Source organism: Hemitrygon akajei, chromosome 10, assembly GCF_048418815.1.
Source record: "Hemitrygon akajei chromosome 10, sHemAka1.3, whole genome shotgun sequence".
In the NCBI taxonomy this organism is placed as follows: Eukaryota; Metazoa; Chordata; class Chondrichthyes; order Myliobatiformes; family Dasyatidae; genus Hemitrygon; species Hemitrygon akajei.
Window position 1 is genome coordinate 163,372,769 of NC_133133.1, and position 13,305 is coordinate 163,386,073.

The 13,305-nt window shown below is 41.5% G+C and overlaps 1 protein-coding gene across 5 annotated transcripts in view; it reads left to right on the forward strand.

Moving 5' to 3' along the window:
- The window catches only part of grip1 (glutamate receptor interacting protein 1), a 302,489-nt gene that overhangs the window by 278,988 nt on the left and 10,196 nt on the right, over positions 1 to 13,305 (forward strand). For all 5 annotated transcript variants that reach the window (XM_073059570.1, XM_073059571.1, XM_073059575.1 and 2 more), the window contains 3 exons: positions 2,305 to 2,449; positions 4,636 to 4,775; positions 7,803 to 7,988. In XM_073059570.1, the coding sequence (XP_072915671.1) occupies positions 2,305 to 2,449; positions 4,636 to 4,775; positions 7,803 to 7,988 (471 nt within the window). The remainder of the gene's footprint in view (positions 1 to 2,304; positions 2,450 to 4,635; positions 4,776 to 7,802; positions 7,989 to 13,305) is intronic.

The following is a 13,305-nucleotide window of genomic DNA, read 5'->3' on the forward strand; positions in this document are numbered from 1 at the left end:
GCAGAAATGCTGTACTTAATGGTTAAAAGGATTCACTTGAGGAAGTATCCTGCATTAAGTAATTTGCTTATTCAAAGCACAACAGCTAGAAGATCGTTGTAAATCTCATTTAACAGAACGTAAAATGAACAATTTGCTGTGTTGTTTTTTGACATCTTAATTATACGAAAGTGCACCAGAGCAGATCCCTTCTGAGTCATCCTCACTGAGTAGGCGCAGGAACACACCGGGACACTTACTCATTCATCAATATGCCGTCAAAGAAGCAGCCTGTAATTTGTTGTCAATGCTACATAATTATGTGTCACAATCACTTTTTTTTCAGTAATGTAAAGATAATTGATGACTATGATTATTCCTTCAGAATACATTATAATGAGCTGAAATACCGTTTGCAATTTTACCATAATTATAAATTCCACCTGTTGGAGTTTTTAAGCTTGTTAGAAATTTGGTATGGAATTAGGTTCTGTTCACTCACTTGATTAAAAAAAAGTTTTTTATTCCTTTGCTGAATTGTTAAAATGGAGAGAATTTTGCTCTGCCTTTAGGAGGGAGTGGGAACCATGTAAACAGGCCTGAGTCCCATCCCATTCCAGACCATCCCCATGTCCACACATCCTGAGCCTTCTCCACGGATTGTCACCTTGTCATGGTGGAGAAGCTTGTGTGGTCCTGAGATCCCAAGAGCGATGCCATCTGGAGCTATGCTCCTGGTAGGGTCACCCATGGTGGTAAGGTCAAGGGTGAGGTCCCTGACAAAGAACAATCCAACCAAGGCCTCAACGGTGGAACAGGTGGATGAAGTTCCTTCAAACTCAATGGCTGTGAAGGCAGATGAAGGCTGCAACAAATCCATCAGCTCCAGTCGTCATGGTTTCCATGCCATTGGAATCAGTTGGTTGATTCGTGAAGTATCGTGTGCTTCTTGGAGTGCAACATCAAGTACACATTAAACAAATACACGCACAGGTGTCTTCATTCTGTAGAAACGGAACGAAGACCATCATCCTCGGCCTCAAGGGATAGCCACGACGATAGCATCCTGAGCAGCAGGCCTGATGGGTGGAACAGCAATTTATGGTTGCTAGGGACAGCAGCTGTGAGATTCTGAGGGAAAGGGAGTGATTTTATTTTTTTTATTTATGGTCCGTGCTGCTCTAATTCGCCCATGTGACCAATTAACCTAATCTGTACATCTTTGGAACATTGGAGGAAGCCTGGACACCCGGAGCAAACCCACGCAGCCACGGAGAGAACATACAAACTCCTTACAGACCGCGGTGGGAAATGAACCCGGGTCACTGGCGCTGAACTGACATTACCCTAACTGCTACAATACTGTGCCACACCAGTCATCCAGTACCTCAGTAACTTGACAGTGATTTGTTTGTGGTATTGAAAGGGAAATAGCTAAGTATCTGAAAGGAAAGAACTGGAGGCTCTGATTAAAAGGCCTTCAGCCTGAAATGTTCTCTGTTTTTTTTGTCCATGGATGCTGTCCGACCTACTATTTCTAATATTTTCCATTCTTTCTTCAGATTTCCAACATTTTCTTCCTTTGTTTCATATTTTTTCTGTGTTAATTCTATCTTTAGTTCAGATAATGAGACTTGTTTCAGAAAATAACTTTATTATTGATGGTTGTGATGGTTGATTATTTCTGTGGTGTTTCATGGGAGGGGAAATGCAGCAAGGGAGAAATTTCAAAGTTCAAAAAGGTTCAAAGGTTCATTTATTATTAAAGTATGTATGCATTGTACAACTCTGAGATTCTTCTTCTCCAGATAGCCATGAAACAAAACAAAAAACCACCGAAGTCAATTCAAAGAGATACAGCAAACCCTTCATCCCCCGCACAAAAAAGAATGCCAACGCAATCATGAATTCCCCCCTCACACAAAAACACAACAAGAATATTGACCGCCCCCCCAAATGTCTCTACTCCATAGGAAAAAAGCAATAAGGCCAGAAACCCCCAAATTCCCCTCCCCCACACAAAAAAACTAAATCTAAAATCCAGTTGTGCCTGCTTATGATTTAGTCCATCTCAGCCATGATGAAGCAACTCTGTGTGATTGCCCATCTTAACCTTGAGTTGTTCAGCTAAATTACACATTAATAACTACAGTACCAGACTTTTTACGATGTGAAGCTTTTTTTTAAAGATTAGGGAACTGGCATCTGCTAGCTAGATTCCCAGGGTTCTTTTGTTCTTCGTTTGGAAAACATGGTGGCAAGTTACTTCCTTTCAATGATGATTCATTTACTGTTCCAATAACTTTTTTTCCTTCAAATTTCTAGATGAACAAGAGAGCTCTGGGGCAATCATTTACACTGTGGAGCTAAAACGTTATGGTGGTCCATTAGGAATTACCATATCTGGCACGGAGGAGCCCTTTGATCCAATAGTCATCTCAAGTCTAACCAAAGGTGGATTGGCTGAAAGGTGAGGTGCAGAGTTTAGTCATCTTCCAAATAATTCGCCATTCCTCATGACTTTTACCTCATCCAAACCAGAAAAGCATTGTGCTGTGTATTTAATATTTCAATAATATTTGAGTAATCTTCTATATATATATGGGTTGATTAAGCATTCTTGTTTGTTTAAATAATTCATTATAGGTTAAATGTAAAAATACATTCATTACTTACATCATCACACTACCACGTGATATGTGCACACCTCGCTTAAAGTAAATCTTGAAATGCACCTGTATTTTTGGACTCCCGTGAGTTTCTTTGAATTAATCTAATGTATTCAAATAATTAAACGAACAAGAATGCTTAATCGGCATCATATTTACAAGGTTACTCAAATATTATTGAAATATTAAATACACAACACATTGCTTTGAGGATTTCCTTGGATGAGAACTGAAATGAGGATTTGTCGTCCTTGATTGGTTTTCCTAACAGCTTCCAGTGATTAGTTACTGGTTGACAATGGAAGAAATCTGGAAATAGTCACTTGACAACTGAGTTATACAGGTAACACCAGAAGATGAAGTGTGCTGCTGAGCAACCGTATCTAAATTAAAACAGGTTTAGTAGTGCTCTGTGCCCTGATTCATTTACATATAAGGATTGCTAACTTTCATGTTATGACTCATTATGATATGTAAAGTGTATGGAGGTGTGAATACTACTCACCTTACAGTTACCTTGATGTTTATAACACACTGCAGATTATAAGTTTCTACTGATTATTTAACATGAAGGAAGGAACTTGTTTAATAGATGGGAGATGTGCATTTTCATTAATTGGGATGTTTGACAGTGATGCAAATAGCACAGTCATTAAAGTGAATCCTGAGCATTTCTGAATAATAAGGCTAGACAATTTGTTGAGAAGAAATCCAAATGAGATATGAAATGACCACCTTTCATTCAAAAGCTATCCTTTTTAACCCACAATAAGGCCTTACATTTATTATGTGGAATGTAATCTTATGGCCAGATATTTATTGGTGTAAAACTTGGTTTAGAGGGCACATGCTATCACGAGAGGCTAAATAAACTTGGGTTGTTTTCTCTGAAGTGCCGGAGGCTGAGGGGAGATCTGATAGAGGTTTTCAAGATTAAGAGGCGTATATAGAGTGGACAGAGAGTGTGTTTTCCCAGGGTTGAAATGTCTAATATCAGAATCAGAATCAGACTTTAATCGCCAAGTACCTGTGCACATACAAGGAATTTACTTCCGGCAGATGTTGTCTCTCTGCTCATAACAATAATAATGATAAATATAAATGAAAATATAGATTATACATACAGGTAGTGCAATCCCAGTAATAGTTAGCCGACAGTTAACCGGCAGTTAACTGTTCAGCAAAGTGACCGCAGTAGGGAAAAAACTTCTCCAGTGCCTATTAGTCTTAGTCTGGAGGGATCTGAAGTGCCTACCAGACGGAAGCAGATCAAACAGTCCGTGCGCAGGATGGGAGGAGTCCTTTATGATGTTCCCCGCCCTCTTCTTCAACCTGGAAGAGTACAGGTCCACAATAGAGGGCAGGGAGGCTCCAATGATGCGCTCGGCAGTCCTCACTGTGCGCTGTAGTCTGGTTCTATCCTGCTTGGTGGGGGCTCCAAACCACACAATGATGGAGGTGCACAGGACAGACTCAATGACTGCAGTGTAGAACTGCAGCAGCAATTCCTGAGGCAGACCGTATTTCCTCAAGAGCAGAGGCATTGAAGGAGGGGGTAGGTTCAAGGGGGTTGTGAGGGGTAAGTTTTTACTCGGAGTTGTGGATGCCTGGTATAGTAGTAGAGGCAAATATATCAGAGGCTTTTAGGAGACGTTAGAACAGGCACATGGATGCAAGGAAGATGCAGGGAAATCAACGTTGTGTAGGTAGGAGAGATTAGTGTTTGGGTGATTTTGATTTGCTTTTTGGCTGGCTCAGCACAACATTGTGGGCCGAATGGCCTGTTCCTGTGTGCACTGTTCTGTGTTCTTTGTCATTTCATTGCCATTCTGGCACTGATAATTTAATGTAATATGGCATGAGGAAACGTGTGATTGTAAAGTACCATATGCATTTGCAAAGTTTAAAACTCCGTCTGTGACATATGGTCCAACAGCTCTGTACTGTTTTTAATCTTGAACGTTGATGTTTCTACCTTGTATTACAGGACTGGTGCCATTCATATTGGAGACAGAATCCTGGCTATAAACAGCAGGAGCCTGAAGGGTAAACCTTTAAGCGAGGCCATTCATCTCCTACAGATGGCAGGAGAAACCGTCACGCTGAAGATTAAAAAACAGCTTGATAGTAAGCATTTAAACTGCTCCATTTGTGCTTTCTTCTTTAATGGCTTGATATCGAAACTGCTGCTTTAGATCAGGAAATTTAATAATATGGAGCTTTTATTATCAACTGCAGTTACATGGATCATTAACAAAAACAGAGAGTCATGGAAGGACGCAGAATCAGTGGGGGGATGGTGGGAGTTTGTTTGGTGGAAGGGGAAAGAGAGGTAGTCTGAGATAGCATTTGGACTGAGCTTGTCAAGTATTGCAAGCAGGATCAGGTTTAATATCACCAGCATACGTCATGAAATTTGTTGTCTTTGCAGCAGCTGTACTTTGCAATACATAATAATGGAGAAAAAAGACTGTGAATTACAGTGTATGTCTATATATATATATAAAGAGAGAGAGAGAGAGCGAGAGAGAGTGTTAAATTAAAAAGTAGTGAGGAAGTGTTTACGGGTTCAGTGTCCATTCAGGAGTCAGATGGCAGAGGGGAAGAAGCTGTTCCTGAAATGTTGTGTATGTGCCTTCAGGCTTCTGTATCTCCTTCCTGATGGTAGCTATGACAACATGACATGACCTGGGTAATGAGGGTCCTTAATGATGGATGCTACCTTTTTGAGGTATTGCACGTTGAAGATGTCTGGATACTATGGAGGCTAGTGCCCATGATGGAGCTGACTAAGTTTACAACTCTCTGCTACTTAGTTCAATCCTACGCAGAAACCACCCCCCCCCCCCCCCTCCACCCCACCATACCAGATGGTGATGCAGTATGTTTGAATGCTCTCCACGGTATATCTGTAGAAACTTGCAAGTGTTTTTGGTGACATACCAAATCACCTCAAACTCCAAATGAAGTGTAGCCACTGTCCTGCCTTCTTTATAGCTGCATCGATAGTATATAATCACTTTAGAGAACAACAATTGAAGACAAAAGAGAAAAATGAAAGAAACTGAAAGTGAAAGATACAGCCTTTAAATTGAGTGGTTAGAAACAAGTTTTTAGCTTTAAATCTCTCAGACATGGGGGGCTGTTACTTGAGCTTTTAATAGATAACTTGATCAGTCTGCAAACATGACTGAGTTTCAGGTCTCCTGTAACTTTAATTCTCTGTCCTACACTCAGTCTGACCCCTCGGGTTTCTGCCTCCTATATTGCTCCAACATTGCTCAGCATAAGCTCAATGAGCATTACTTCACCTTTCATCTGACGATGTTACAACCACGGGCTGAAGTAACACTCCTTTCTCTCCATGGATGCGTCCGTGTCTTTTATTTCTTGTGTGTTTGAGTCAAAAAAGCACAGAAATGAGCCCTTCAGCTAATTGCGTGAGCTATCGAGCTATATTTACACTAATTCCCTTGTGTTCTCCCACATTCCCATGGATTCCTTCCAGAGTCTAGCACTCACCGACACATTAGGTGCAATGTACCGTGCCCAATTAGACTGCCAGTCTTCATGTCTTCAGGATGTAGAAGAAAACCAGAGCACTGTCATGATCCTCACGGTTCCAACATTTTAAAGTATTGTTACCTAGACAACTTCCATCTGCATCCTGACCCACGCGTTCCCTCTGTTCTCTCCGCCTTCTGGTCTTTATAACAAAACCGCATTTATTATTTCACTTTTCCAATTCTGAAGAGTCTTTGGCCCAAAATGTCAACACTGCTTCTCTCCTCAGGGACGCAGCCTGATCTGCTGACAGCTTCCAACATTTTCTGTTTTATCTTACATGTTCAGCTTTTGCAATTTCTGTTTCAACTCCAATATGAATCATTATCTCATGTATATCAAAGATGTTCATAATTACTGTGGATTTTGACAGCTGTCCTGTATGAGGTTTCTACCCATGGGACGTTTTGTGCTGTGATCCAGTTATTTGAATGATAGGCTCACAACTGAAAGCAAAATGGGAAGCTTCAACCCCACAATACACTGCTGGATTGAAACTTGGATATGAGGGTTAAAAAGCTGCACAAGCACATCACAGCAGAAATAATTTGACACTACTGGCAGTCCCCAGGTTTCGTACGAGTTCCGTTCCTGAGTCCGTCTTTAAGTCGGATTTGTACGGAAGTCGGAACAAGCACATCCGGTATTATTTAGCGTCAGTTAGTCAAACATTTGTCTTAGTATATAGTATATATTTTACTTTTCTATGCATATAAAACACTTAAGAAGCGTATGTATTCCAATAATTAAACCACTGGGTTGCTTAGTAATAATTGTAGCTTTCATCGGGGCAGGGCCTTTCACGTGCTCCATTATTCTCACTTTATCCGTTTTCCTTTAAAATTGTTCCGTTCATTGACCGACTGTAGCCTAACGCTTTTCCAATGACCTATGGTGTTTCGCCTCTTTCCAAACACTTTATTATTTCCACTTTATTTTCAATCGTGATCGCTTCCTGTCAATGGAACAGAAACGCTGCGGGCGGCCGCTCCCGAGGTCCACTGGCTCCTAAGGAGGACCGCATTGAGACAGGCTAAATGGGACAAGTGGGAGCTGTGCTGGGTTGGGTATTTGATCCTCCACAATATTCCGCGTGGGAATTTAACCTGGAGGTGGCAGTGTTTTTTTTTACGAGGTCGAGTTGCAAGCTCGACATCAACGCAGCATGGATGGTACGGGAGTCACTGGATCAACATCAACCCGGCACTGGAGCAGACTACCACTGGGTCGAACTCGGGAACCTCCGTTCTCCAGCCCGGCACTGATCTCACTGCGCCACCAGCCGACCGGAATGGGGGGTGGGGGGCGCGGGCGGAGTCAGGGTGAATCTTACTAAGAAAAATTTAAGCCAAATACAAAGTTAAACACTTAACACAGTGTCAACGGCAATGACTTAAAATGGCGGACGACGTTGCGATCCAACTTAAAATGGCGGATGGCATTCTCCTTCCTCGGTTCGTAAGTACGAGTTGTCCGTAAGTCGGACGTTTGTAACACGGGGACTACCTGTATAGAGAATACAGACTTGGATTTTTAACAACCTTGGTTTTCTGATTTGCAGATAAAATGTTTGGTGGTCTTTTTGCACAGAGTCCAGTCCTAAAAAATCATCGGTCTCAGGCCGACTGAGTGAATTGAGCGATGCAGAAGATGAAATTCCCACCGCACAAAAGCCAACCAAGCTATGTGAGATGTACTCAGCTACAATACCCAGTGTGGACAGTGCGGTGGAGTCATGGGATGGGTCAGGCATAGACACCAGCTATGGAAGTCAAGGTAAGGAATATGTTTATTCTGCATCTACCATGTTGTTTCTTAGCAGTTTTTAACGTTGGCATCTTTACAGGAATAATTCTAAGTAACTACAGGTGGCCCCCATTTTTCAAACATTCGCTTTATGACAGCTCGCTGTTACGAAAGACCTACATTAGTACCTGTTTTCGCCAACCAAAGAGGATTTTCGCTTTTACGATAAAAAGACAGCCGCTTTATACGTGTGTTTACCCCGACAAAGACTACAATGACCGTGAAGCCTTGTGCAGGCATTTGTGTGCGCATGTGTGAACGTGTGTAGGTGTGTACGTGCCGATTTTTTTTTCTCCAAATCGAATTTGGCTCACTGCCTTTCCAATTTTGATAAGTGAAACTACACCGTACATACAATATTTCTACTTTATATAGGCTGCATATTTATCATATCATTCCTGCTTTTACTATATGTTAGTGTTATTTTAGGTTTTATGTGTTACTTGGTATGATTTAGTAGGTTATTTTTTGAGTCTGGGAACGCTCAGAAATTTTTCCCATATAAATTAATGGAAATTGCTTCTTCGCTTTACGACATTTCGGCTTACAAACGGTTTCATAGGAACGCTCTACCTTTGGATAGCTGGGAAACCTGTATAAGTGTGGAAGAGTACTTTTAAATATATCAATTTTTTTTGTATTTCAACCATCTCAAATCAGCTTATAAGATTATGACTTTAGCTGAATGTTACTAATTCTGTGGGACTTTGGTTTTGCTGCTTCATTTTGGTGATTTAAAAGCATTGATGATTTTGTAAGTGGATGGTTGATGCTTGGTATAGACTTGTTGGGTCAAACTCTATGTTGCTGACTTGGAATAAAACTTGTCAAGCCAAGCGGAGTACATCAGCTGCTCTTGTTTCATCTCTCATGCAGAAACTGACAGAGTCTTGGCAACGTATTTTAGTAACAGTTGGTGTGATTTTTGCAGGAATGAGAGTAGATGGGTCTTGCACTAAATAGAAAACGTGTCAGAATAATGAGGTACCATACATTGTGTAAAAAGTTGGGGCAAGGTCATGAAGCTCTTGGCCAATGTAATTAGAATAGGTTTAGCCCTTCATCTAGGTCTCTGGCTGTCCACTTGATCTATGCCTCTTATCATGTCACGTTTCCTCTCATCCTCTTTCACTCCAAAGAGAAAAGCCCCATTATTATCATAAGACAATAAGAGATAGGAGCAGAATTGGGGCATTTGGCCCACCAATCATCATGAGTGATCCATTTCCCTCTCAATCCCATTCTCCTGCCTTCTCAAAACCTTTCCTGCCTTGACTTATCAAGATTCTGTCCACCTCCACCTCAAATAGGCCTCCAACACACCTGGACTCCACAGCTGCCTGTGGCAATGAATTCCACAGATTCACCACCCTCTGGCTAAAGAAATTCCTCCTCATCTCCATTCCAAATGGACGTTCTTCCAATCTGAGGCTGTGCCCTCAGGTCCTAGACTCTCACACTATTGGAAACATCCTTACCGCATACACTCGATCTAGGCGTTTTTTGAGGCATTGCTCCTTGAATGTGTCCTAGATACAGTGGAGGCTAGTGCCCATGATCTGCTAACTAAGTCTCTGCAGCTTATTTTGATCCTGGTGGGTCAAACTGAATGTAATTGACTTGGAATAAAACTTGTTAGGTTAGGAGGAGTATGTTAGCTGTTGTTCCTGTGATTTGTGGAGCCACTTTCCAAGTCCAAGTGTCACAGCTCCAAATGCAACTATCACCACCAGGATTACTCTGACATTAACCTTCCACACCCTTTCTATCTGCTCTTTCAAGTCCTGGTATTTCTCCAGCTTTTCATATTCTTTCTTCCTGATGTTGCTGTCATTTGGGATTACCACATCTATTACTATTGCCTTCTTCTCTTCCTTGTCCAGTATTACTATGTCTGGTTGGTTGGACAGTACCTTATCAGTCTGTATTTGGAAGTCCCACAGGATCTTAGCTCTGTCATTCTCCACTACCTTCTTGGGTGTTTCCCATTTGGACCTGTGAATGTCCAATCCATACTCGGCTCAGATGTTCATTACACAATTCCTGCAACTTGGTTGTGCCGTTCAGAGTATGCTGTTCCTGCTGCATCTTGCACCCTGCTCGTATGTGCTGGATAGTTTCAGTGCACAGTCTGCATCTTTGTGTGGTGTGACAGACCCCGGCTTCTATTGCTCCTGTACTCAGCACCTGTTCTTGTGCAGCCCTGAGCAGCGCCTCTGTGCTGTCCCTCAGCCTTGCCATTTCCAGCCATTGGTAGGACTTTCTCATGTCAGCCACCTCTGATATCTGTGATGGCATATCCTGTGCAGTGGCTTGTCCTGCCATGGCCACTGGCCCTCTGGCTCTGCTTCACCCACTTCCATATCCGCTGCCTGCTGTCTGAAGAATTCTCCTAGCCCGTCATCCCTTAGGGCCCATCTTCCTGAGATACCCATGGGTGTTTCGCATTTCTTCCAGGACTGTGGCCTTGACACTTCCAAGACCCCGTCCTCCTTTATTCTGGCGGGTGTACAGTCGCACAACATTGGACCTTGGATGGAATCCTCCATGTATTCCTAATAGTTTCTGGTAGTTCCTGAGGCTTCCCGTTTGTTCCTTGGCCGGCACACTATTGCAGCTGGGTATCTGATGACTGGTAGGGCAAATGTGTTGATGGCTCTGATCTTGTTCTCCCATTCAGCTGGCTTTTTAGGACCTGTTCCACTCTGTGGAGGTACTTGGATGTTGCAGCCTTCCTTGTGTCCTCATCACGGCTTGGTGCGCCTGCAGGATCCTGGGGTATTTGTAGCTGTCCTGTACATCTGGGATATAGATGGCGATGTATTACAAATGACCCAACAGTCTTTGGGATTTAGAGGAACAGATTTGTAGAGAGATCCCAGACTGCTGAAGTAAACATAAGATTGTTGTAGCAAGTAGTTTTAACTTTACAAATATTGACTGGGACCCCCATAATTGTAAAAGGACTAGAGGGGATAGAATTTATCAGATGTACTCAGGGAAGTTTCCTTAATCAGTATAGCAGACCCAGCGAGAGAATATGTGATACCTGATCTGCTGTAGGGAACAAGACAGGGCAGGTGACAGAAGTATATGAACTATGTATATAACACACACAAAATGAACTCACTAGAATCTATAATTTAAAGTTGAAACAGAAGCCATATTTGACAAATCCTCTCAAAAGTGCTGGCATTAGACAATCATATTGCTGATCTTAGCTGCTTAATATCCCTAATGGAAGTACGGTTCAATTAGAACATTTGACAAAAGAGCTCATTTTCCAGAACTAATCAAACATCCAGCTTCTGAGTGATCTTTGAGTGATATTTTATCAGATATTTGGCTCTCACAAGCCACTTTACAGCAAAAGCCGGAAGAACTCCGTGGGTATATTTATGGCAGAAGTTGATCATTTCCTTATCAGTCAGGGCATCAAAGGATGTGGTGAGAAGGCAGGTGCATGTGGTCGAGTGGAATCCAGGATCAGCCATGATGGAATGGCAGAACAGACTAGATGGGCTGAATGGCCTGATTCTGCTCCTATGTCTTATGGTCTAACCGTACATTGAAACTAGAGCAATTCTAGTTTAAAAATTTTAAACTGAAGCAACAATAGTAACTATTTTAATTTTAATGAAGCTATAGACAAGTATCAGTGGACTTGGCTGGCTGGTTTCATAGTAGATGGGTATAAGCAAGTTATTTTAAGAATCATGAGGTTTTACCTTCCCAATTCAGCTTAAAACTAATTAATTCAATAGCTTCATAATTTAAATGTACTTCACTGCTCAGGGAAAAGCTGACAGGTGCAATTAATGCACTTGTTTCTTATTTGTGGTGGTTATCCTCCAGATTGTCAGTAATTGCCTCAGTGAGCTAAATGACAGAACATCAAAATTCACATCAGTGCATCAGTGTCATAGAGTAAGTCGATCCTACGAGATGAAAAATCGCCAACAGTAAATTAGGCTGATTGAACATCTCTGATATGCTAAGTCTGGAGCTAACCCACCCCCACCCCACCCCCCTCAGGAACACTACAGTTCATCAGGTCAACAGATAGAAATGCAAATTCTATCTGTTGAGATAGAAAGCAGCTAGATTCAGTTAAGATGTGGGAGAGCATTTACTTTGTTAAAACAACCCACTGTCGTGGGAGATAGAGCATATTCATTATTTTGTACAGCTATTTGAACAAAGTATTGAACTGAATTCCATCCATTATGTATTCTGTTCATTCACTTGTCCAAAAAACAAAGTTCCTTAATATTGAGTCCAGGCCGTGTCAAGCTGCAAACATCAAGATGCAGTTTTAAAATTACCTTTGCAGTCCATTTCAACAAGTCTTGGAAATACATGGAATAAACTGTGACCACCTTGAATTTATTTTTTCTTGATTAATTTTTGGACCTTTTGGAGAGGTTTATTGATGCAAGGAAAATAACCTGCTTAGATCACCATAGAATTTTTTGGTCAGTCAGGTTCATGAACTTTTGATCTCCATCAGCACAACTAAGTCTAAAGAGCAAAGTAGTGCACAGCTGTGAGTTACAAATTTGAAATCTACCTGCCCTTACTTCAGAAAATAGCAGATTCTTGCTACTTGTTAGACACTGAAGAAGATTAATTTTAATTCTACTTTTAAGGAGGTAGTGGATTTTGTCACTCACATTAATGGGTTATTCAAATACATAAAAGTTGAAGTAACTCTACTTAACATTCTTCCAGGAAATGCATTCCTGTTAATTGCACCTTGCTTTTGGTACAGTGAGCCTGTCCGTTGGCTGCTTCAGTACTGGGAATTGTTAGCAGTATTCCTGCTAATTGACAGTGTCTCTGGGAAAAAAACATTCTCAAACTGAACAACTTTAGTAAGATCTTCATTCATTTCACATGATCACGCAACCTTCCACTCATGCTCTCCTCCATCAGCACATCTCATTTAAAAAACTGGCCATTTACTGCCCGGATTAGAGAATGTCTTATCAAGATTGAGCAAACTTGCTCTTTGGCGTGAAGGGAATTGACTGGTAACTTGGTAGAGGTGGAGATAGATGATAAGAGGCACAGCTGTACAGCTGTTACTTTTTCTTGGGAGGTGAGGCAATGCCTAATAAGAATGGACATACGTTTAAGCTGATTAGAGGGAAGTATAGTGGTGGATATCAGAGGTAATTTTTTTATACAGAGAGTGGTAAGTGCATGGAATGGACTGTGGTAGTGATGGTAGTCGGCGGATGTATTTGGGAAATTTAATAGATACATGGTTGAAGCAAAATGGAGG